Here is a 24,337-nt window from a genome sequence, read left to right as displayed (position 1 = left end):
TAAAATGGGATGTTTTCTTCTTTTCTTTCTTTTTTGAGGTAAACACACACACACACACACACACACACACACACACACACACACACACACACACACACACATATATATATATATATATATATAGATTAACTATATATATATATATATATATATATATATATATATATGTATATATACAGTAGGCCTATATATGAGGAACGAGCGGAGATGGCGATGTTTATGTTAAGGTGGCACAAGAGTTGACAACTGCGTGGAAGTCTGGGTGTGTTTCCGTGCATAAAGACAGGAGAACACCGGCATTGAGATCACTCGATATAAACGTAATGACCCGCGATAAGAGTGAAAGCTTGAGACAAAACGGCATTGGTGTGCGTTTAACCTGTCCTGAGACACCCGGACGTCCTTAACCGAGTGCTCCCTTCAGAGGGGGGAGGTAGAGGAGGGGGGAGGTAGAGGAGAGGGTCCGAGGGACTGGTGGGTGGGAAGAACCCTTTGGGAGAGAGAAAAACAATCACGTGTTTGGAGATCAAAGGAGATCCGCTTTGTAGGGTGGGGGGTGAAAGAGAGGAGAGTTAGAGAGAGAGAGAGAGAGAGAGAGAGAGAGAGAGAGAGAGAGAGAGAGCGAAAGAGAGAGAGAGAGAGAGAGAGAGAGAGAGAGAGAGAGAGAGAGAGAGAGAGAGAGAGAGAGAGTGTGTGTGTGTGTGTGTAATTGACGAGGCTGCAGTGGTGAATAAACGCGCTCCGGTCTCGCTCGCTGCAGCTTTTATTGCACAATTCCGGGTCCGCTGCGTTTCGTTCGCCTCGTCGACCGTTCCCAACAGACTCGATTCCTTCGATCCATCCGATCAGCCTTGGAAACTATGTTCCGATCGGCGCAGATCCAGCCGGCAAGATGATGCTGTTCCCTCTGCGCCTGGCCCTGGACCCCGACTCGGTGGTCCTGGTGATCTTCGTGGTCTCCACGTCGCTCGGCTCCGTGGTCGCTAAGGACACCGCGTTTGTGGAGGTGGTTCTGTTCGAGTCGAGTCCCAATGGAGATTACACCACGTACACGACCGGGCTGCAAGGACGCTTCTCCAAGGCTGGGGCCACTATCAGCGCGGAGGGGGAGATCGTCCAAGTATGTAGAACATCATATATATATATATATATATATATATATATATATATATATATATATATATATATATATATATATATATATATATGTGTGTGTGTGTGTGTGTGTGTGTGTGTGTGTGTGTGTGTGTGTGTGTGTGTATAACGACCACATTGTCTCCTCCGAATGACAAGCACCTCGCTACGTAGAGCAGCGCCTAATGGAATAACCCCCCCCCCCCCCCCCCCCCCCATTCACCCCTTCGCAAAACTTTTTTCTTCAAAAGGGGCTGTGTGTGTGTGTGTGTGTGTGTGTGTGTGTGTGTGTGTGTGTGTGTGTGTGTGTGTGTGTGTGTGTGTGTGTGTGTGTGGTCACAAGATGGCTTCTATCTTGTGGAATTCATTCCCAGTGAAACATCTCATCGCAGGGTATGGGCTGTATGGGCTGTGTGCGCCTCCCCGCTGCTGTGGTTAGGAGTTGATTCGCACTCACACACGTCTCCTTCCCGGGAATCATTCCATGGAGAGTAGAAACACAACAAGGCTTGATCTCAGAGTGTTTAAACTTATCGCAACGTGCTCCAACGCCAGGCGCATTGTATCGTGTACATAGCTGGTATGTAGTTTAATAAGGTCGACTGGTTGTATTGCAATTCACTTCAATGGTATTTGAATTGACTGATTCAACTGTTGCTTTATTTGGGAGAAGTGTGGATCAACACTTTTATTCTCTACCGCGTAGATTTGGAGCTTCTGACGTCACAGCCAATCCATGTACCGCGCGCTGCAGCCATTGGCCACACACGCACACGCACACACACACACACACACACACACACACACACACACACACACACACACACACACACACACACACAGAGTTGTGTGTTGACTACTATCCCAGTACATGGTCGTCCCTATACTCCCAGTCGTTCATCATGTTTGTATCTGTCCTGTGAGACACCTTAAGGCCTTGCTTATTACAGCACAGGCTTGTTTATAAAGGTTCACAACACATTACTAGTGATCACAGATGGAACCACAGGGGAGCTTTAGTATAACTACACCCAATGTGATCTCCAACACAAATGTCTTTCTTTGTTTTCTGCATATTTCCCTTTATTTTTAAATGGAGAGTGGTAGAGCATATTCCCTATTCTACATTCAGAGCTTGGAGGAACAGGTCAAGGAAGTCTTGACTAAATGAAGGGCTTGTGAGTGGAAGTGTGTGTTCTCTGTGTAGACGCTGAATATCTCTGAGAGAATGAAGGTAATTTGTGGTGTTCAGACGGGGGATGTGGAGCACACAGTAAAGTGGCCTGCCTGGTTTATACATAGCGATGGTCTTTTGACGCCACGCTAACCAGACAGAAATGTCGGACCTCAGCTTTACATCGAAACCACATCTATTTAGGTCTGCTTCCTCCGCTGACATCGCTCGGACCGGGGAGATGCAGCTTCTATTTGGTCCAGCCGTAATGAGGGTCCATTTGTCAGTAGTTTCTCCTCTGTGTTTTACTCAAGATTTATGAATGTGAAAACAAGAAGGAATGACAACTTTATGTCTTTAAAAAGTGTAATTTCAAACCATTTCAACACTTTTTCCTTCAATTCCTTTATTCCCTTGAGCATTTGTAAAACTTCGTAGCAGTAGCCTGATGGGGAAATACAGTATTTTTTGGTTGTATCAAACTCTTTCCTCCCACAATGTCACTGCCCTCCCTGGTCCTTTGTATGTTGTAGTCTGACGCTGGACCTAGTCCTGGCGCGAAGTGCGCAGAGATGTTGGATTAAACAAGCCCTTGTTTTAAGTTCAAGTCCTGGATTTGGTGAACCAACGTGTTGATTTGGCATCTGAGGTTGTCTGCTGGTGGTCTGCTGTTGGACCAGGGTAGGTGGGTGTGTCCCGTGGGGTACGTCTGTGGCCCTCAGGTAGAGGGTTGGGGGTGGGTGTTGGCAGGGTTCCTGAGTAAAGTGGTAACCGCCATCACCACTCTGCTTTTCCAGCTCTCCTCCGCTAATTCCCTAAAGCTAACACCGCTTCGGCTCAGCCCCAAATGCACAGAAATTGGCCCACGGGCCAAAAAAAATACAGTAAGTCAATTTGCCTCTGGTTTGGCTCCAAGGAGGGGCGGGACTTTGGATGTGAGTGACATGCCAAACCCTACGTTTAACTACAATGCCTTCCTCGTTTATCTAATTTGACTTTGTAATAGCAAAGCAATCAGTGTCTCCTTAGAGCAACCTGTTACTGGAAGAGATGAACCAGGGGTTAACAGCGACACACCGGGCACCCCTTCCAGTGGACCGCTTTGGGAGCCCAGTAGCTAACCATGTGTTTTAATAGTGTCCATGCTTCCTAGTTTGTTTGTTGGTTGTAACTGGTTCTGGTAAAGTGACATATATTCCCAACCTGCACATACACAACCAAAACCACAACGCACTGTTTATGTCGGAAAACTCGTTTTAGTTTTAGTTGATTATCTCCCGAGAGGAAATGTCTTTAACTGTAGTGTTCTTTACAGCAACGCAACAATACCTAACATAAAGAAAGTCAACAGTATCAGCATCTGACCTCAGCATCTGAGTGATAATACTGATGGACTTATGTTTTCAAGCATATAAAGTTAAAACATTGCTTCCATCTTTCAGAAAACCATCTACAGGGCACAATGCTCCTGCAGTTATCTATTTATCTATGTTTCTCAAGCTTATAGATTAGTTTTATTAGCTCTAATACCCTAGGTTACTAGCTCTAACACCCTAGGTTACTAGCTCTAACACCCTAGGTTACTAGCTCTAATACCCTAGGTTACAAGCTCTAATACCCTAGGTTACTAGCTCTGATACCCTAGGTTTCTAGCTCCAATACCCTAGGTTAATAGCTCTAATACCCTAGGTTACAAGCTCTAATACCCTAGGTTACTAGCTCTAATACCCTAGGCTACTAGCTCTGATACCCTAGGCTACTAGCTCTAATACCCTGTGTTACTAGCTCTGATACCCTAGGTTACTAGCTCTGATACCCTAGGTTACTAGCTATCATTCAGAGGATTGATGCATCTGCCATGCAACCCTGTTTTATTGGCATTCTGCTAAATCGTCTGGGAGGGATGTGCTGCTGCAAACGCACTCTGCCGCTGGTCCCCAGCAGGGCCCTGATTTCGCCATATGCAAGATGGAGCGTAGGAGACCAGATGGACCTGTGGGGCCTTTTTACAAAAACACAGAGAACAGTGCGGCTTCCTGAGAGAACCTGAGAGCATTCTCTGAAGCCTGGGACCTCAAGTCTCGCTCCGCCATCCTTCTAACCACTCAATGCAAAAACTATCGGCTCCCCACCCTCACATTGCAGCGGTTGCAAATATCACTTAACAGGTGATGAAGGACATTCTTAATGACGTTTTTAAAATGTCTGGGTCTTCTTCTGCTCCTGCCTCTGGTGGGGGTGGTGAGAGCGAGGGTAGGAAGTGGCTTAGTGATCCCAGGCCAACATTGATGAGCCTAAATGAGAGAGGGCCTACCTAGGCGCTGACAGAGGGCCTACCTAGGAGCTGACAGAGGGCCTACCTAGGAGCTGACAGAGGGCCTACCTAGGAGCTGACAGAGGGCCTACCTAGGAGCTGACAGAGGGCCTACCTAGGAGCTGGCAGCAGTTGTGTCCGCTGGATTTAGACTATAATGAGAGCTTTAGTCGCTCAGGGATTCATCTCTCTCCCCACAGGCAGGAAACCCCAAGCGGCAGTAACGGTCCAGACGGACCGTACAGGGAGCCACTCCCAGCGCCACAGCAACAGTAGCCGTACACAAAAACGCTGGTTTAAAAGGTTAAAAGTGTGCTCGCCTACTTTTTTTCCATTTATTGGCTGTATTTTTAAACGCTATCGTCTCCTCACCACGAACCGCTTGACTTTCAAGTTCCAGCCAAAGTAATTTGAGGCTGCCTTTCTCTCCCCCCATTTTGGAATAGAACAGACTGCAGGACTTTTTTCTCTTCTGTCTCTCCTCTCTCTCTCTCCCTCCTCTCTCTCCCTCCCCCACTGTCTGCTTCTTTCAGGCAGACAGCATTTGTCACGCGTCCTTTAGCGCATGTGAATTGACTTCAAGGAAAAACGGCTGCTTTTCCTCCTGCTCATCGAGCACATACCCATGGACTGCTAATGAACTAGCTACTCTCTCTCTCTCTCTCTCTCTCTCTCTCTCTCTCTCTCTCTCTCTCTCCCCTTTACCTTTGGGTGTGATGGTACGCTGGCACATTGATGTTTGTACTGTCTATTACGATGCTGGCGCTCCCAAGGTCTCTCTCTCTCTCTCTCTCTCTCTCTCTCTCTCTCTCTCCAGGAGACATGCAGTTCTCAACTGAGCTGCGCGTCTGAGGGACTTTGATCTGAGCCACTCAGAAGGAGATTAGCAGTCAAATCTATTTTCTCTTTCTTTCTTTCTTCTCTCTTTCTTTTTACGTCTCTGTTTCCATCTCCGTCTTTCCCTCCTAGCATCCAGCTCATAATTTCCTTGGTCTCTTAGCATTTTGTCAGGGCTTATCCATATGAAGTCCTTAGTATTATCTTGGTGACATATGAATTAATATGTTAATAATGGCCCCGGCTCTGTCATTCTTCTTTCCTATGTGATCCGCTGCACACATACTCCAATGTTGTAATGCAACACCTGCACCGAACAAGTGATGCTGGCCTGTTAAAGATGGCATTATTTTAACGGGGAAGAGGAGGCTTTCATCAGAAATGCCTCCTTTTGGAAAGAAGTCAATACTGTTCACCTGGATCAGGTGAAGTTTTTGTTCAACATTGTGAAAGTCCCCCAGTCTATTTGGCTTTGTCCAAATAGGATGAAAAGCACCAGCCCCCCCCCCCCACCCTCTCCTCCCTCAACCACGGACACACAGAGCCTGAAGACAAAGCGCTGTGGAGGGTTATGAAACGCCAGCGCCGAGCCTTTGTTGTTCTCCAGGAATGTGCTGAGCAAACGCCACCACGGTACATGTTTCGGCTGTTCAGGTTCTGACTGCCCATTGGCTGAGAAGACGATGGGTTGGGAGCGTAGGTCCTCTCCTCTCCTCTCTCCTCTTCTCCCCCTTCCCTCCTTTCCTTCTCTCCTTCCTTCTCCTCATTGTGTCCTGACCTAAATATGCACATATGCAAAAACGTAAACCAAGAGAAATACAGGTGCAACACACACACACACACACACACACACACACACACACACACACACAGGTCATTTCATCCACTTTGCAGGTTCAAATGTAACTGACGTTACAGTAGTCCTATTATCATCACATCTCTGTGGTTCTTATGGTCGATATGTTAGTTCTGTGCCCTCAGTCAGCCATGCTCTGATACATCACATTAACTCTGACAGGGACTCTGTCATCACCACCACCCTGCAATCAGGTTTTCTTTCTCTTTGTTTCCTGCTTAAAGGATTCCCTACAGAGGGCTAGGGGTCATCTTCAGTGGGGCCAGATGGGGACACATCAGACTCCATGATGGAGCCTGTACACTCTCTTAGTTCATCAGCACCTGCCCCCCCCGCTTTAGTCCCCCTGTCATCCCTCCACTCTCCCCTCCACATCCCCTCCACAGGCCCACCACAGGGGCCGCTTGGTAGGGATAGTGGTCCAGTACTGACGGAGACAACGCATTGAGGCCAGCAGTGTGATGGATGTCTCTCTCTCTGTCTCTCTGTCTCATATGTCTCTCTGTCTCTGTCTCTCTCGCTCTCTCTCCCCCCCCCCATATACTGTACTGTAGTCTGTATATATATAATATTCAAACTAATATTAATCATCCCTTAATATTCAAACCTTTTATGGGCATTATTTTTTGACTGACTCATTTCACGGATTCCTGTGAGACCAGGTTGCCTTAATTACATCTGTCGCATATTTAAGGTGAAAACTAAACGGAGGTGGTTGCAAAAAGTATTTTGATCGCTTATTAAGTTCACTTGTTGCTTATAATGGTTTATTCGTTTCCCAGTATCATTTCCTTAATTTAGAAGACAGTTTTGTTAATTTTTGAATTGTAAAATAAATAAAATAATTTTTGCGGGTTGTTGCGGGTTTTTGAAATTATTGGAAGCGAGTCGAGCTGACCTTGCGTGCTGTACCCATGGCCCAAAATAAAGAACAGCCGAGACAATATCCTTAATTCAAACATGCCGTTTAATTTGGTCAATTGATATACGGATGCGAACTTGGAATGAACATGCGCAACAGGGATTTCTAAAGGTTACTGTACAGTGGCGGAGACTGCAGGTGCTGAAACATCACTACGGTAGAGCTAAGAAGGTTCTACGAGTGCTTGTTCAGACCAACCTTACCAACGAACGACTACGAAAGAGATTCGTAGCAAAGAACGTTTCGAAACACGCAAAATGTTAAGGTAGAACTTAAAGAAGAGGTTACGAATACCGGCGCTATTGCGCATGGTAAGGCTATGTGCTCGGTGCGCCAACTTTTTTAGAGATAGAGAGACCCCCTTAAAGATGAAAAGATAATTCGAACCCTTCGTTGGCAATTTAGCCTACTATCGAGTTCACTCACCGTGTGCCTAATGCTTTACAACATTTACACCCTCTCCATCAATCAATATATTTTTAGGCTTCAGTGAACTATGCTATTGCTTTTATAAATAAATAAACAGTTAAAGATAGGCGTGGCGTGATACGGAACTCTCCAAACTGATTAGACGTCATAGCAGTTATGTATATGCCCATTATAACAGTAAGGAACCAATCAGATCGCTTGATTTAAACCACCCGTTTTATAATAATACATATTTGAATATATTCTAATATTAATATTAATAAACAAACAAACTTTGAATATGATTTTTGGGCAAAAGTCAAAGCCCTAGTACATACTGGTAGTGTCGTGTGTGGTTCTGAGTGGTACAATGCAGCTCCATCGCTCCAGTTTCTTATCCAGATCAAGGGACGCCCTGCATATGAATGGAACCGGCAGAAGCTTAACTTACTTCTATTACTAACTATTAACAATGATAGCAAAGCACTTCTAGTTCACCCTACTGACCCACCCTACTGTAGGGTCAACTTCTAGGTTACTGTCCTTGCTGTTTACGGGAACATATTCTTGCATAGTTGCATAGTTGACATACCATTATACATCTAGGTATGAGGTTTGAGTCCATAATGGCGCATTTCCACGCCACGCTTCGGACCCAGCACGCCTCAGCCCAGTAGTGAGGGTGCGGTATAGCCCAGCTCAGTTACGTGTTGTGTTTCCACCGCCACCAGTACCCTTATGGTAGGGCGGGGTTTAAGCCGGCGACAGCCACGGCAGCTACATAAGCATCGTGATCTCATAGCAGCCCGACACAGTGTAGCCTGCTAATAAATCCATGAAAAAGAAGAACGCGCACAGTGAACAAAGAGCAACAATGTAGGATGTCCAAGAAGGACGACAAACCTTTGTGCAACATTTTCTTCAATAAACGACGCTTTCGCCGTTGTCCAGAAATACCTCGCTGGTACTGTGTTTGTTTGTTATTATCCCCCTGTCGCACGGAAGGGACGATTCTGTCGACCAATCAACGGACGGTGTGTGTAGCTGAAACTTGCCGGGACCCGTTCAGGCGTCTCAGTACTGCGAAAACGAGAACGGCTCAATACGGCTCAGTCCGTGTCACGCCCACTTTTGGCGGTGGAAACGCGACCCGTGCCACACCTTTGCAGACTGAACCGACCCGCAACCTGTGGTGGAAATGTGCCATAAGTGTGGGTTAAAGGTAACAAGGGATAAGATGTTTCTGCGGTGACTCGCAGGTCCTCTCTGTATGTGCATTACCTAATTTAACCTAATTTAACTTGAATATAATATCCAGTCGATGCTCTCTCAGCTCGTGGGAGACCGGCTCTGAAGGACCCCTGGTGAGGAGGTGGTGGAGATCCGGTCAGCTATGAGGGACGCTGCAATGCTAAGTTCTTGGTGCTAACATCAAAGGCTGTGTGAGTTGGGGGAAGGGGCCGGGGTCGCTGGTGAAAGAAGAGAGAGGGAAGAAGAAGGAGGGGGAGGGGGAGTGCAGATCGGGCCCTTCAAAGGACTCTGAGGACTCACCCTGATATGCTGCACAGCCTAACTGAATGATGATGTAATTGCAGGCCTTTGGGCTAAATCTGCTCCTGCACAAATAAAGGTGGAGGTGTCCCCTTGCTTAAACTGAGGGGGGAGGGAAAGTGTGTGTGTGTGTGTGTGTGTGTGTGTGTGTGTGTGTGTGTGTGTGTGAAAGGCTGAAGGAGTTGATTTTTTTGTCCCCGGTTGCAATCAGTGCCCGAGGATTCGTACAAACCCTTACCTGGACCCCTGACCCAGACCCTCACCCGTCTCAGACTCAGAACGGCACCAGAGGTTTTTATCAGACTTGCAGATAATCGTCTGGGCATTTTCTAGTAGTACACAACAGGAGGAACAGACTTGACTCTTGTACTTTGCAGAGTTTATCCATGGCCTTGTGTGTGTTTACTGTACTTGTTTTCATTCTAAAGTATGCAAGACAAAAGCGCGGTCGGCGGCCTTTCTCAAATGCCGCCAAGGTCATGATCTGATGACTCACTGACAGCTCCCTGGACGGTGGAGGGCGGGCCGCCGTAGCAAAGGACCTGGCTGCCATTGTTGGTGTGACTTCAGAAGGCTGTTCACACGCCCCTCCGCTTTGATGTGGACCAGGAGATAAACAGCTGGCCTTTTATTTATTTGGGGTTGACGGGGAGGTCAGCCTTTAACACTGCGGCTCTGTGTGCGAGTTGAGAATCGAGGCCCACAGTCTTTCAGTTTCTTGTGTTGTTGGATGTTCATGGTTGTAAAGAACAGAGCTCCCTTTCTCTAGTGGGAGACTATCGTCCGCAAGGCCCGTCCAGTGAGTCAACATTCTCCAGCGTTCAGACTGGGAGCAAACTCAATCCTTGTTAGGCAGTTATCCTTTCCTCTCTGGTTCCAGACATTAATAAAGGCTTCTGTCCCATTCACACATTTAGTTTTTGTGTGATCACTTCTGGTCATTGAGATGAAGCAGCAACCAGATAACTTAGATCCATCCGTACTAGAACCATGCAGACATTTCACTAAACAGGGTTTAACACAGTGTGTGTGTGTGTGTGTGTGTGTGTGTGTGTGTGTGTGTGTGTGTGTGTGTGTGTGTGTCCACTAACCATGGATTATCTTGGTGATTTACTGTACTTACTGTATATATATATATATATATATATGTAAGGGATAATGTATAGAACGCCCGTGATTATCTGGAAATAAGCCCCTTCAGGGCGAAGCAAGACACCTCTGCTTCACGTCAGTGTCCGGTTCGCCCTGTCGGGGCTTATTTCCCAATAATCACAGGCGACGTTCTATACATTATCCCGCTTATTACGCGGCTACTTTCTCAAATAAAAAAATAACTTCACACAGTGTGTCCTTTTACAATTTATTTGTTACCAGCATTCATAGTGTTGATCAGCAGAGAAATAGTCCGCCAAAGACTAGACGTCGCTTCAACCGAGTACACTGGGGTTGATAAGTTACCGGACTACTTATGGAGTGATACGAAAGACGTGAAAAAAATCCACTTTCCTTGACAGCGGTCATTATATGCTTAACAATGGTCATTATTGAAAAATAATTCACTACCGGAAGTCGGGAAGGCCCATGCAAGTGAACGGAGCGTTCCACAGCATTGGGAAGAGCCGTGTAATAAATATATATATATATATATATATATATATACTGGTCTGTATATGCATATATTCAAATTATTGTTATTTGGTGCTTGTTTGTTGTTAGTTCTTGTTGGGAGATCTTTTGCTTGTTGCATGTTGTAGCTCTTGTGCACAATGCTGCAGTACAGTAGACGGTAGACTTGTGGATGAGGTTTGTGTCTACGTGACTCCGCTGCGATGCCTGAAGATGTTCTGACTGATGTTATGACTTCCAACGAGTCTGACTGGGTCTGACATCATTTATAAATGTGCCAGAGAACTGCCCCCTTCTACGTTTTGATTAAGAGTAGCGGCTATACAACAATGAGAGGTTTTACTGGCCGTCCGTGAATCCTTCTTCCTGCAGTCCTTTGGTAATGACTAGAGGAGTCTTCTGTTCAGTTTTTTTTCTAAATGACTCCCAGGGCATGGCGCTGAATAGTCTTTGGACACAACGTGGGATGCAATCATTTATTCATTGGGGAGCTTCTGTGGTCATACCATCTTGTAATAACTTTGGCATGCTTTTGCAACGGTTTATTCCGTTAGTCTAGTGTCAGGGTCTGTGTTTGAGAGAGAGAGGTCTTTGTAGTAGATTTTATTTTTCTTAATTTCTCAGCATCCTCCAGGGCCAGAGCAAACTGCTGGTGGGAAACACTTCCAAGATGACCTGTCTGAGAGGGTTGGGTCCAGCTCCCTCTCATGCTCCTTCTCTGTGGATGTCTTAAGGGTCGCAACATGTGTCATTTTGCTGTCACCATGGTGAATAGGACTCTTATTTAAAGACACTGCAGTGAAGACCAAACTTATATCCATTGTAAAATTGTAAAAGTTGTCGCGTTGGAGTTAACCATAGTACTCATTTTCAGCTTGCATCTCACAGCAGGAGAACAAAAACAAGCCCATTTCTCAGTAAACCAAATCTCTGGCAAGACACTTTTTGTTTTTTCTTGCTAATTTAAAACCCTTTCTTTTATATAAACACTTTTGGTTTAGTTTTGTTTTCATTACAGTGCAGGCATGTGTCTAACTACCAGTGTTGAGCTCCACATTGCCCGTATGGTCCAGGCCGTGTCAGGACCCATCTGCATCTCAGGTGGGCTTGGGGCCAGAGGCTGGCTGAGCTCCTGATGCATACATTCATCATAATTATTGTTTTGCAATAACTGGAGCAACAATCACCCAGGCAACGTCAAACCATAGAAATGCAGTTAGTGTGTGGGTTTCCAACTTATCGTTGTGGCAAAAGGGGAAATTCTGATTTAACTCATTACATAATAGAAGCCATGATCCTTCGCTAGACTGTATTGGTAACCTGTGTATTAAAAGTCGGCAACGGCTCTGTGTTTTTCCTCTCAGCAGTTTGAGACGACATGCGATGAGGGAGGCCATATCAGAATGCTCATTGTATTATTAATATTATTTTGGGTTTCTCGTTCCCGGTACTAAACAGGAGGAGGGATGAGGGGGGGGAGACCACACAGGCTGGGTGGATGCTTGCTGGAATAATTACAGACAACGAGGGCCAATAACAGGAGAGCAGTAACCTGACCTCAATTTGTTGGGCACATCCTCCTCAGAACTGGAACGACTGCGTTGCGCTGCCGGGTCTTCGCCGTGTCGCGGCACCGTAGGAAAGTGGACGGGTTTCTACGGCTCTCTCAGTGGCCTGCTCAGCACGGCCACCTTCTCTTTTTTGTACCAACTCAAAGTGACACTGATGTCACTCCTAAAGGCTTTTAAGCTTGGCCAATGACATCCCCCAGTGCCCCCCCTACGCACCCCCAGTTGGCCGCGGTGCCGGGCCCTGGAGATGCCTCTTTAACTCAGAGGATATCCGGCCGCCTGGTATTTGAAGAGCCTATGGATTCCCGAGTGCCGTGTCGGAATTGGCTGCTCTGTGATGACATTTAGCAGAGGGGACAACTGTTGGATGACCGAGCTCTGAGCCTGGCAGCCAGCGGAGCCTCCTGGTCACACAGGATCACTGTCTCCTTAGCATTTTGGTTTAGTTGCTCAAATTTCTATCCAGTTTTTACTTTGATGTAGAGAAAGTTCTATAGTTGGGTACAATATCTTGCCTCCATGGAAAAATCTCAGAATTATTTATATTAATCTGTGCATCGTATTTGGGTACAAGAGCTGCCCTATGACACACAGACACGCACACACAAATGCGGCAACAGAGTCTATGTTGAAAGGGGACCCTACTCTGGGATGCATACGTCCCCTGAGGTCGCTGGTGTCAACGTGGCACCTGTCTCTCTCCACCTGTCTCTCTCTCTGTCCTTGTCAACAGTCTGGATTTATTCACATCCACTCTTGTTTTTCAAAAGAACTGTGCTGCTGCCACCGGACAGATGATGGCTTTGTGTCCCTGTTGGGTATCTTGCCTTCTTTTAGACGTTCAACCCTTTGCAAAATATGGTGGGGGGGGGCGTGTAAATGTATACTGAGCTTATATTATTAATACCTTAAAGTATCCTAATGGCTATTTAGTGCACTTTACACTGGTAAATTATGTTTAATTATTTATGATGCCTGTTTTTTGTGCATCCCAAATGTCACGTTAAACACAATCCGCCAAATGGGTCATTTTATGATGATTCCCTTCAGTCTTTGTACTACTCTGCAGTAGAAGGGGAGGTTTCCAACACTCAGAGAACAAAAACAACTAACAAACCAACAAACCTACTACTGTACAGTCCTTACTCTAGCAGCCCTTGTTCTCAAGTTAGTTTATCACTAGTTTATTCCATATTTATATTATTCAGTGTCTTCCTCTTTCTCCCTCTCTCCCCCCCCCCTCCCCCATTGTCTCTTTTGCATTGTTCTGCTCTACTGCCAGCAATGTGTATCTCATCACGACTTGTGTTTCCTCTTATCTCTGATTCTTTCATCTGTGGCCAGCACACATGCCCAGAGAGACAGAGGGGGGAGGGGGGGGTAAATAGAATAGAGAGGGGGAGACGAAGGGGTGGAGGCTGATGGTATCTGCAGGTGGAGAATGTGCCACTGACCTAAGGGGTCCTCAGTCATGCGAACGCCCCCGTCTGCTGAAACATGACCTGTGCTCCAACTATGCAAACTGGGATAGGCTTCTACACAACCACGGCATCTTTGATTTGTATGAGGGCACTCCACCTCATGTTGTCTCCTCACAGTCAGTGCGTTTACATGACACTCAAGAAAGTCGAATTATTGGCTTAGTCCAACTATGATTGGATTATTAAGATGCATGTATACAACTTAGTTGAGCTAAAATCGAATCGAATTAGGTTACTCATAGTCGAATTAAGACCCCTAGATAATGCAATTATCTAGTCAAATAGTCGAGTTAAGTGTGCATGTACGGAGTCAAATTGGATTATGCGTTGAATTGCGTTCTGCACATGCTCGAGATCTTTTCCCGGGGCCATGAGCCGGAAGTAGAAGAAAACGAGAAACAGAGATTCGGGAAAACGAGAAACAGAGATTTATTTTAAAAGGTGCCGCAGAAGATGGAGGAAGCCGGTGAATGTAGTTACCCCCCATAAGAATTGTGTCCCGGCCACGGGAGCGTGCATAGCATGCATTCATTAAAGGTGGAAGCACACAGATACTACGCTTCGATTTCACCCAAGGCTGAATTAAAAGTGCATTTTTTTCTAAATGTGGGTCATCAACGAGGTTGTAAAGTAGTAACTTCGGGCACATCTGTCAAAATAAATATTTTTTTCTCCCGACGTGTTTACGATCTTTATTCATTCATTGCGCCGCGGCGGGGAATGCCATATACCCGGACAATTGCAGTTGTCCAATTGCGGAGCATAGTCGAACTATGGCTTTAATCGGATTAAGCTGTGCATGTAAACGTACTGAGTCTCACCGTGTGAGAAAGTGTCTCTGACCAGCAGTTCAATACTGGAACAGATGGAAGCTGTGCATTCATCCACCAGGAAAATGAGCAGTGAGTGGGTTTCTAACGCAGGTCTCTCTCTTCGTCTCAGTCTTCTTGGAGAAGTTTGCAACGTGGAAGTCAAGAGGGTGAGGTTGGAGAGAGATGGCGGGAGAAAGAGAGGATGAGGACAACAGCGAAAAAAAACACTAGCATGGGCACCCAAGAACACCCTAAAATGATATCGCTGGTGGATATCTGGATGCTTGGAATGCCTGGGATGGCTGCTGTACACTTTTGGCTTTGTCTTGGCCGGGATGAATAGATGCTTCTGTGGCTGTGATGACAGGCCTCTGCGGGCCAGGCCCTGGCTGACTGGCCCTGGCGGGCTGGCTTGGCTGGCTGCTCGGCTGGCAGATGAGATGCGAGTGGTAGGGAGGCTTGGTCCCTCTCATGGGGGCCACAGGCGGACGGGGGATGCAGGTCGCCCTCGCGCTCCTACAAAAGACACTCTGTTCTCTGCTTTGTTATTGTGACCGGCAGGTACATGCGTGCATATGCAAGCGCACACACACTAACACACTACCGAAGAGGCATGAGCCCACTAGGCCTGTCTCCCCCTACCTGTACAGTAGACTCCAATACAGCGATCAATAATGGTGGAAAAAAACGTCATGGCAACTTGCATGTTACGCAGAGGTCACACAAAATGTCAGTGTGTGTGTGTGTGTGTGTGTGTAAGATGTTGTTCTGTAGCCCCAGTCTATTATATTAGTAAACAATATAAACAATGAAAGGGGAAACAGAGTAATCGAAGCCAACTGTTTAGATGTCTCTCATTGGGGGTTGGAGGACCTTGTAATAGTGTGTGTATAAATACGAAGCAGTAGCCAAATCACTATAATTATGAACATCAAATGGTACAAGGGGGACTGTTAGATTTACCTTAGTGATGCTTAATGCAGTGAAGGAAGACCAATGACGCTCCTAGAAACTATCAGCACGACTTGTGTCCTCCAGCAACGCAGAGTCTTATTCACTCATGATGAATAACGCTTGGATGATTGCATTCCACTTAACTCTGTGGTAAATACTTAGTGATCGGAACATGTGAAAGGGCAGCTTTCAATCCTGAACCAGAGGTCTATGCCAGACAGATCTCTGCTGCCATGCTCACCAAGTGATGTACAAACGGGTGATTGGTGGGAGAAGGATCTTTACACATGGACCCCAATCCCTCTCTCCATGTTCCATCGGTTAGGCCGCTCAGCACTCCCAGTGGGCCCCAGTAACAAAGACTCAATCTGGTGGTCTTTGTTACTGGTGCCACCGGGAGTTTGAGGGCATCACCAGTCACTATCTCCTTGAATGATTGTCAAAAAAGGGCAACCTGATGGAGCGTCCAGTGCCTCCTCCAGCGGCAGAGGGAAGACCATGTTTTAATGTTCTACTGATCAATAGACATTTTTACACTGCCAAATATGCCCGTCTTAGGCACGCCTTTTTCACGGCATGGTCCACGCGTTTACACTGCCAGAGGTAAATTGCCTGCTTGAGCTAGCACCCCAATTTACCCTCCCGGACCCTACACACATTGGCGGTTTTGGTTTCACTCTGATGTAAATGCGACGGCTCCACGGTTCCAGTGGGGGGGGGGGGGGGGCTTGGGTAGAGGTGTTGCTGCGTTGTCTAGACAGAGACAAAGCAGCGATATCAACATGAGCAGTTCTAACTGGAGAGAAAGTGAAATCCGCGAGCTGCTGATCAGTGAGAGAAGGTGATGCAGTCGCATTAAACGAAGACGGGGAAAGATGGTGCGATCTGCAAGAAAGACGCAGAGGAACTTTCCTTACGAGGCTTTTGTCGGGATAAAAAACAAGTGGTCAGCAAAATAAAGAATATGGCAACTTGAGATAAGATGGTGAAATTGCCGGGCGTGCCAAGCCATGACCGCACCGGCTTGGCAGTGTAAAAACGCCTATTGATCACCTCAGCATGAGGGGTTAACTACAGGGATGGAGGGATGGATGGTTAATGAGGGGGGAGGGGAACCGGACCACTCAGCAGCTGAACAGACTTTTCAGCAGTGAGATGACCTGTTCAAAGAGCCTGGTGTGTAAAGCTGATTTGATGTTTAACTCATTGAGCTGCTGTGAAGCCAGTGATTTCTCTACCTCTCGCTCTCTCCCTCTCTTTCTCACTTTCTCTTCCCACGCTTGCTCGCAATCTTTCTATCCCTTTATCCCTTACTCGTTCTCTTTCCCATCCTCACTCACTTAAGTGTCTGTTAAATCAATACAATATTATTTGTGTGTGTGTGTGTGTGTGTGTGTGAGAGAGTGATTGAAGCTGGAATCACATTGCACATTGCTCTCTGGTTCTCTCTCGCGCCATATCAGCGTCTCCCTTGGCAGTGCGTGACATAAGGTCAGAGCAGGCGTCTGGGCAGCTTTGTACACGTTTCTGCTCTCAACCTGCAGCTGATTCCAGTGGTGAGAGGGGTTCTGCTACTGCCTTGCTCCGGGGGGCAGGAAGATCACACTACAACTCTGTGGCCCACAAATACCTATGATTTAGGAATTTTAGTTTTTTCCTGATATATTTCAGCCAGGAATTGGACTAGACTAAGACCTAAGGTCTCAGACCTAAGGACCAGACTAGACTGAGGTAATGTTGTTGACATCTTATCCGTTTCTGATCTTTTGTTAAACCTCATACCATCCTGCAAGTCACCCCTTCCAGAGTATGATGTGAAAGTGTGTCTCCAGCCCAACATGGAATGTGTGAAGCCCAGAGTCCTACCTGGCCCTCAGGGCCACGGTGTGGTTGACATGCTTGAAGGAGGATAGTATAGCCGGGCAGACACACACATAGAGCAGTAGCCAATGAGTGTTCACTCACGCACGCAAACACACAGCTCACCTCGGCTGGGCCCTTCATGTGGACATAGTTGGAGAGGCTGGCCCCTCTCCCAGGCAACCAGAGCTCCTTTTGTTGCCGTCCCCCTCCCTGGTAGGCTGGTCTGGCCTCCTGCGCCTCCACTCTGATGGGGGACTCGAAAGAAGCTTAGGAGGCGCCGTGTGTTTTTGTGCTGGCTGCTCGCTCGTCCTGCTGGTGGCAGGCCTCCTACAGTGAAGCAAAAGGCTCAAGGTCTCTCTCTGGCCCTCTCTGGCTTTCGGTCTCTGTCTTTCTAGCTCTTTCTTTTTTATTTTTTCCTCCCCTCCTCCTCCGGTCTCCCTGTTTGATCCTATTACAGGGGGAGCAGAGAGGGGTGGTGGGGGAGGATCTGAGTTGCTTTCGACAACCCCAAAGGCGTTTGAGGTTCTGTTTGGGTGCTGATCTGATGCCTAAATACCATCCGTGCTTTAAATCAACCCTTCTCTCGCTCATCACTTGATTAGCATGTGTGGGCACTAACGTCCAGCGAGGCCAGGGAATCTTTTCTTATTTCACACTTGGTGTTTCACACTTTGTAAATAAAGAGCTTTGTGTCCTGCCACAGAGATTTATATTTGTATGAAAGGAAGGTGCCATGAAAAACTAGACTGAGTACAGGATGTTGGTGACGTAGTCTGTGTGGAGATCATAGCTCCCACTCACAGGTTCATCTGACAGAAGGGGCCGTTGCTTGATGTGAGATGTGACATCACACCCACCTTTTTAATTGACAGACTGTGACGGAGTAGGATTAAGATGCTTACAGTGACTTGTGAATTTAGCACTTTGCATTCACGAGGACCGTGTGTCTTCAAATGGGTCTGAATTTGCAGCAGGCTTAGGGAAAGAAAGCCTCAGGAATCTTGTTTTATTTATGCCAAAAAGTGCCTGGCCACAACCACAACTCTCTGAATGTCAATTTAGGTCATTTTCTCTCTACAAAAGGTCCTGCTTGGAGTCCATGAAGCAGAAAAAAGCTGATGTAATGGGTTTAAGAAAATCTCTTGAGGGGAAGCCGAGCTCACCCCCTCACCCCCTCACTCACAACCCCCCGCTGATACTCCTCTGAAGCTCAGCTCTGGTCACCACCACCACCACCACCACCCACATTACTTTGATCCTGAAATACACAACATCCTGTTTTACTTTGCTCATTTCCTCCCATGACAGCGTAAAATAAAGTTATCAACATCATCATCCTTTATTTAGAAGTTATTTGTTATTTGTTCAGAGAGAGAGAGAGAGAGAGAGAGAGAGAGAGAGAGAGAGAGAGAGAGAGAGAGAGAGAGAGAGAGAGAGGGGGGGGGGGGGGGGGAGAGAGCCTCTCTGCAACACTAGGCACAAAAGAAACCTGTAACGCCTTCAGATTCAGAACAGGTCACAATGGAGAATCAAAGACTTTAGAACAAGGGACTTGTGCCTGAGTGGGGCTAGCTAGTGTCTAGGATGGGGCTAGCTAGTGTCTACGATGGGGTTAGCTATAGTGAACCAGGGATTCAGCAGTTTGGGTGGTTTCAGTCTCTCAGATGGATTTTCTTTTGCTCCCTCTTCTTCCGTTCTATTTCTACATGTTTTTCTCCTTCTTTAATCGTCAATATCTCTGAATTTGAATTGATGGTCCCACCAACCTGTTGTGTGTTAATGAGAGCAGTTGATGGTTCATTTGAAGTGTTTTCCAAGTGCTTTCTTCAGCTCCCGTCTTCCATTTGATCGGTGTGTGTGTGTGTGTGTGTGTGTGTGTGTGTGTGTGTGTGTGTGTGTGTACACCAGGATTTTTCCCTCCAACACATTGTCAGTGATTGTGTCGGTTTGTGATTATTCATGTTATTCAACTTATGTCCTACTGAAATATCAAACTCCTTCTGATCATTGGTCCAATGTGCTCTGGTACCTCCTCCTCACACTGTTTACTATTTTCTTTTCATGGGTTCATTACTGGGGCTGTTTAATGATCCACATCCAGGTGGCTGGAGGCCATATTACTCTCTGAACGTCTGTCTCTCTGTATGTCTGTCTCTCTGTACGTCTGTCTCTCTGTGTCTGTTTCTGTGTGTGTCAAAGAGTGGGGCTTCGGCTCTCACAGTCCAGAGCAGGAAGTGACGGAGCACTTCCTTTGGTGTGGCTGTGAGCTCGGCTAAGTGTTTCCTAAAGAAAACATGGTGGAGGGGAGTGAAACCTGAAGCTAGTGCTAATATCTGAAGCCTTCCCCTTTACCTCATCCCTTTCTCCCCCACTATCTCCCCATCCTCCCTTCAACCACACAAAGTCAACACGCGGTAGGCTGCCACTGGGCCTGACTCCCACCGTAGGCCCCGCACGGACCCCAGGCCTGTCTGAATACATCGAGGGCCGCATGTGGCTCAGGAGGTAGAGCGGGTTGTCTGGTAACCGGAAGGTTGCTAGTTCAATCCCCGGCTCCTCCTAGCTGAGTGTCGAGGTGTCCTTGAGCAAGACCCTCAATCTGACTGCTCCTGACCAGCTGGCTGTCGCCCTGCATGTTTGACTCCGCTGTCGGGTGTGAATGTGTGCATGAATGGGTGAATGTTCTGCAATATTGTAAGGCGCTTTTAGTGGCCACTGGTTAGAAAAGCGCTGTATAAATGCAGTCCATTTACCGTTTACAGGTTGTGGATGAACTGAATGTAATGAAATCTGGCGCTCTCACTCCAGCCAATCGAAGGCTTGTATGGTCTAAGGGAATTGTCTTCTACTCAAGTTGTTAGCCAGGAAGAGCAGTGGATCCAACCAGAAAGGTTCTCCATTTCAAAGGGGAGCTACGAGCCTCGGACAAACACTTGTTGTGGATATGGGATTCCCTCTGCCGTCGCGTTACGCTTTTATTAGTCCTTTCAGCCAGGCTCGTCCTCTGATGCGTCTGTTGTTGCAGTTGTTGTGCAGAAGGTCACTTGTGTGTGTGTGTGTGTGTGTGTGTGTGTGTGTGTGTGTGCGGAATGCACCTGACCTTTGCTGAAAGCCCCCTCAGAGGGTTGGTTGGATTAGAACAGTCGAGCCCACTAAAACGGTGTGTGTTTGTGATACACACTCACAGATCCATCAACACGCACGCACAAGATCTGGGGCGCACACACACCTAAAGGATGGGTATACAAATCTGTTGTGATTTATCATTGTGAGGCAGATTTGATATGGCCAGGCATTATGCATGTTTGGCAGCGGGGTCGTCACCAGAGACCGCCTCTCATCTATTATCTGAAAGCCTCGCTGTAATGGGCGGCCAATGAGCCAGCCTGTGGCTCTCCTGGTACGCCTTTGATCTCTGCACAGCCTCAACCAGGCCACTCTCTCCTGGCGCAATTCAAACACCAATCATTTCCACCACCACCAGGCTGAGGTTCTGCCCGACACAAGCTGAGGTCCATCATGTCTCATTGATTGGAGATGTCACGCGTCTCGCCTCACCTTATCTCAGCACTCCCTCACAGAAGTACGTCTGTGTGGGGGTTCACAGGACAATAGACTCCTGAAGGAGTCTGCTCCATCGTCCCTCTGGTCACCAGAACCACAATGTGGAGCACGGCTGGTCCACCATGTTGTCCAGCCGGGGGGGCGGGGCGGGGCGGGGGGCGGGGGGCGTGCGTGTGTGTGTGCGTGCACGCGTGTGTGCGTACGTGTGCGTGCATGCATGCGTGTGCATGCGTGCGTGTGTGCTCGCGTGCGTGTGTGTGTGTGTGTGTGTGTGTGTGTGTGCGCGTGCTTGTGTGTGTGTGTGTGTGCACTCGCTCTAATTCCATTCCAGCAGGCTGAACGGCAGCAGCTTGAGCTACATTCCACAACCCTGGCTGGGAGCACTGTGGGTGGAGGAGGGCGGGGTGAGGGGGGGGGGGGGGGAGGGGAGAGGGCCCGGGGGGGGGATCAGCATTCCTCCACGCCCGGGGCCCTTCAAAGACGGCGCGCAACATCAAAGGCCCCTCAGAGCCGAGGTGTTGATGACTCCACTCCTCCCTCTCGTCCACTTTTAGCATGACCCTCAGCGCCGTCCAGCCCCGCACACGCAGAGACACGCACACACGCACACGCAGAGACACGCACACATGCACACGCAGAGACACACACACACGCAGAGACACACGCACACGTACACGCAGCGACACGCGCACACGCACACGCAGAGACACGCGCACACGCACACGCAGAGACACACGCACACGCAGAGACACGCGCACACACAGAGACACGCACACATGCACGCGCAGAGACACACACACATGCAGACACGCACACGGAGAGACACAAACACGCAGAGACACGAACACGCAGAGACACGAACACGCGCACACACAGAAACACGCACACACACACACACACATGCAGACACGCACACACAGAGACACACGCACACGCAGAGACATACGCACGCGCAGAGACACGCACATGCAGCGACATGCACACACGCGCACACAGAGACACGCACACGCAGAGACACGCACACACAGAGACATACGCACGCGCAGAGACACGCACACGCAGAGACACGCACACACAGAGACATACGCACGCGCAGAGACACGCACACGCGCACACATGCAGAGACACGCACACACAGAGACATGTACACGCAGATAAGTATGCGTATGTATACAGTGAGGAGCCCTGGGAGAGCGGCTGGCCAGGTCTGAAGGCTCCCTGGGTAGGGAGCGTCTCTCCGCAGCGTTCATCCGGGCGCGTCGTGCCATGACATTACGTTCTGTGGTGCTGGTTTAATGCTCGGGTGGGACCGAGCAGGGGGGGGGGCGGGGGGGGGGGGGTTGTGAAGAGGAGCAGATGGTGGAGGGGGGGGGGATTGTTTATAGTTTATCTCTGTCCAAAAACGCTGCTTGTTGCCGTGGTGACACGGATTGCAGGTCAGTTCAAGCTTTGTGGGCCCGCTGACATCAAAATACAGAGCTGGTCAATTTGTGTCCTTTAACATAACTTTATGTGTACTTTAACAATGTTTAAGATAGGTCTCCATGTATTGGGGAAGTATTGGGGGACAGCCCCTATTCTGGTTAGGAATCCCGTGGTTGTTTCTGGGAATATTGTTGAACGAGATGAGACTGCCTGTGAACTACTGAGCGAGGAACAAACCTAGTTTAATCATGCTCCATTTCAGAAGCGCTGAATTAATATTGCAACTGACGTGGTGTGGGTGTGTTGACAACCCCTGAGAGGAGACCTGCTGGTAGAACACACTACACTTTAACACACACTATGCTGTGATACACACACACATACTACTCTGTCATACCCACTACACTTTAACACACACTATGCTGTGACACACACACGCTATCCTGTAACACCAACTAGGTTGTAGTGTGTGTGTGTGTGTGTGTGTGTGTTAGATAGTTTAACAGTCACACTGCTGCAACACACAGTTTTAACGCTATAAAACAACGGCATAAAAAACACTACGCTGGCACACACACTACGCCAAAACACACTGCGCTATAACACACAGATACGCTGTGACACACAGATACTCACACTACGCTGTAACACACACACTACGCTGTAACACACAGATATTCACACACTACGCTGTAACACACACACTACGCTGTAACACACTACGCTGTAACACACAGATACTCACACACTACGCTGTAACACACAGATACTCACACACTACACTGTAACACACACACTACGCTGTAACACACACTACGCTGTAACACAAAGATACTCACACACTACGCTGTAACACACACACTACGCTGTAACACAAAGATACTCACACACTACGCTGTAACAAACACACACTACGCTGTAACACACACACTACGCTGTAACACACAGATACTCACACACTATGCTGTAACTCACACAAACACACTACGCTGTAACACACACACACTACACTGTAACACACACTACGCTGTAACACACACACTACGCTGTAACACAGACACACTACGCTGTAACACACAGATACTCACACACTACGCTGTAACACACACACTATGCTGTAACACACACTAAGCTGTAACACACACACTATGCTGTAACACACACTAAGCTGTAACACACACACACCACTGTAACACAGATAATCGCTGTAACACACAGATATTAATCTGTAACACACACTACGCTGTAACACGCACACACTACGCTGTAACACGCACACACTACGCTGTAACACACACTTCGCTGTAACACACACACACTGCGCTGTAACACACAGATACTCACACACTACGCTGTAACACACGCACACACTATGCTGTAACACACTATGCTGTAACACACAGATTCTCACACACTACACTGTAACACAGACACTCACACACTACGCCGTAACACACACACACACACACACACACACACACACACACACACACACACACTACGTGTGTCACAGCATAGTGTGAGTGTCTGTGTTACAGCGTAGTGTGTGAGTATCTGTCTGTAACACACAGACACTCACACACTACGCTGTAACACACACACACTACGCTGTAACACACTACGCTGTAACACACAGATACTCACACACTGCGCTGTAACACACACACACACTGCGCTGTAACACACAGATACTCACACACTGCGCTGTAACACACACACTACGCTGTAACACAAAGATACTCACACACTACGCTGTAACACACACACTACGCTGTAACACACACACGCTATGCTGTAACACACAATAGGCTGTAATACAAAGTCAGGTTGACCCCTTGAATGTGT

At 47.6% G+C, this 24,337-nt stretch overlaps 1 protein-coding gene across 2 annotated transcripts in view; it reads left to right on the top strand.

Moving 5' to 3' along the window:
* The first annotated feature begins 660 nt into the window (after positions 1-660).
* The window catches only part of znrf3 (zinc and ring finger 3), a 54,966-nt gene continuing 31,289 nt past the window's right edge, over positions 661-24,337 (top strand). For both annotated transcript variants that reach the window (XM_084468469.1, XM_084468468.1), the window contains exon 1: positions 661-1,120. In XM_084468469.1, the coding sequence (XP_084324595.1) occupies positions 893-1,120 (228 nt within the window). In that variant the 5' untranslated portion in view covers positions 661-892. The remainder of the gene's footprint in view (positions 1,121-24,337) is intronic.

The sequence above is a fragment of the Micromesistius poutassou genome (assembly GCF_964030765.1).
Source record: "Micromesistius poutassou genome assembly, chromosome: 5".
NCBI lineage: Eukaryota > Metazoa > Chordata > Actinopteri > Gadiformes > Gadidae > Micromesistius > Micromesistius poutassou.
The sequence above is the reverse complement of the archived record's forward strand: the minus strand, read 5'-3'. Positions and strand labels throughout refer to the sequence as shown.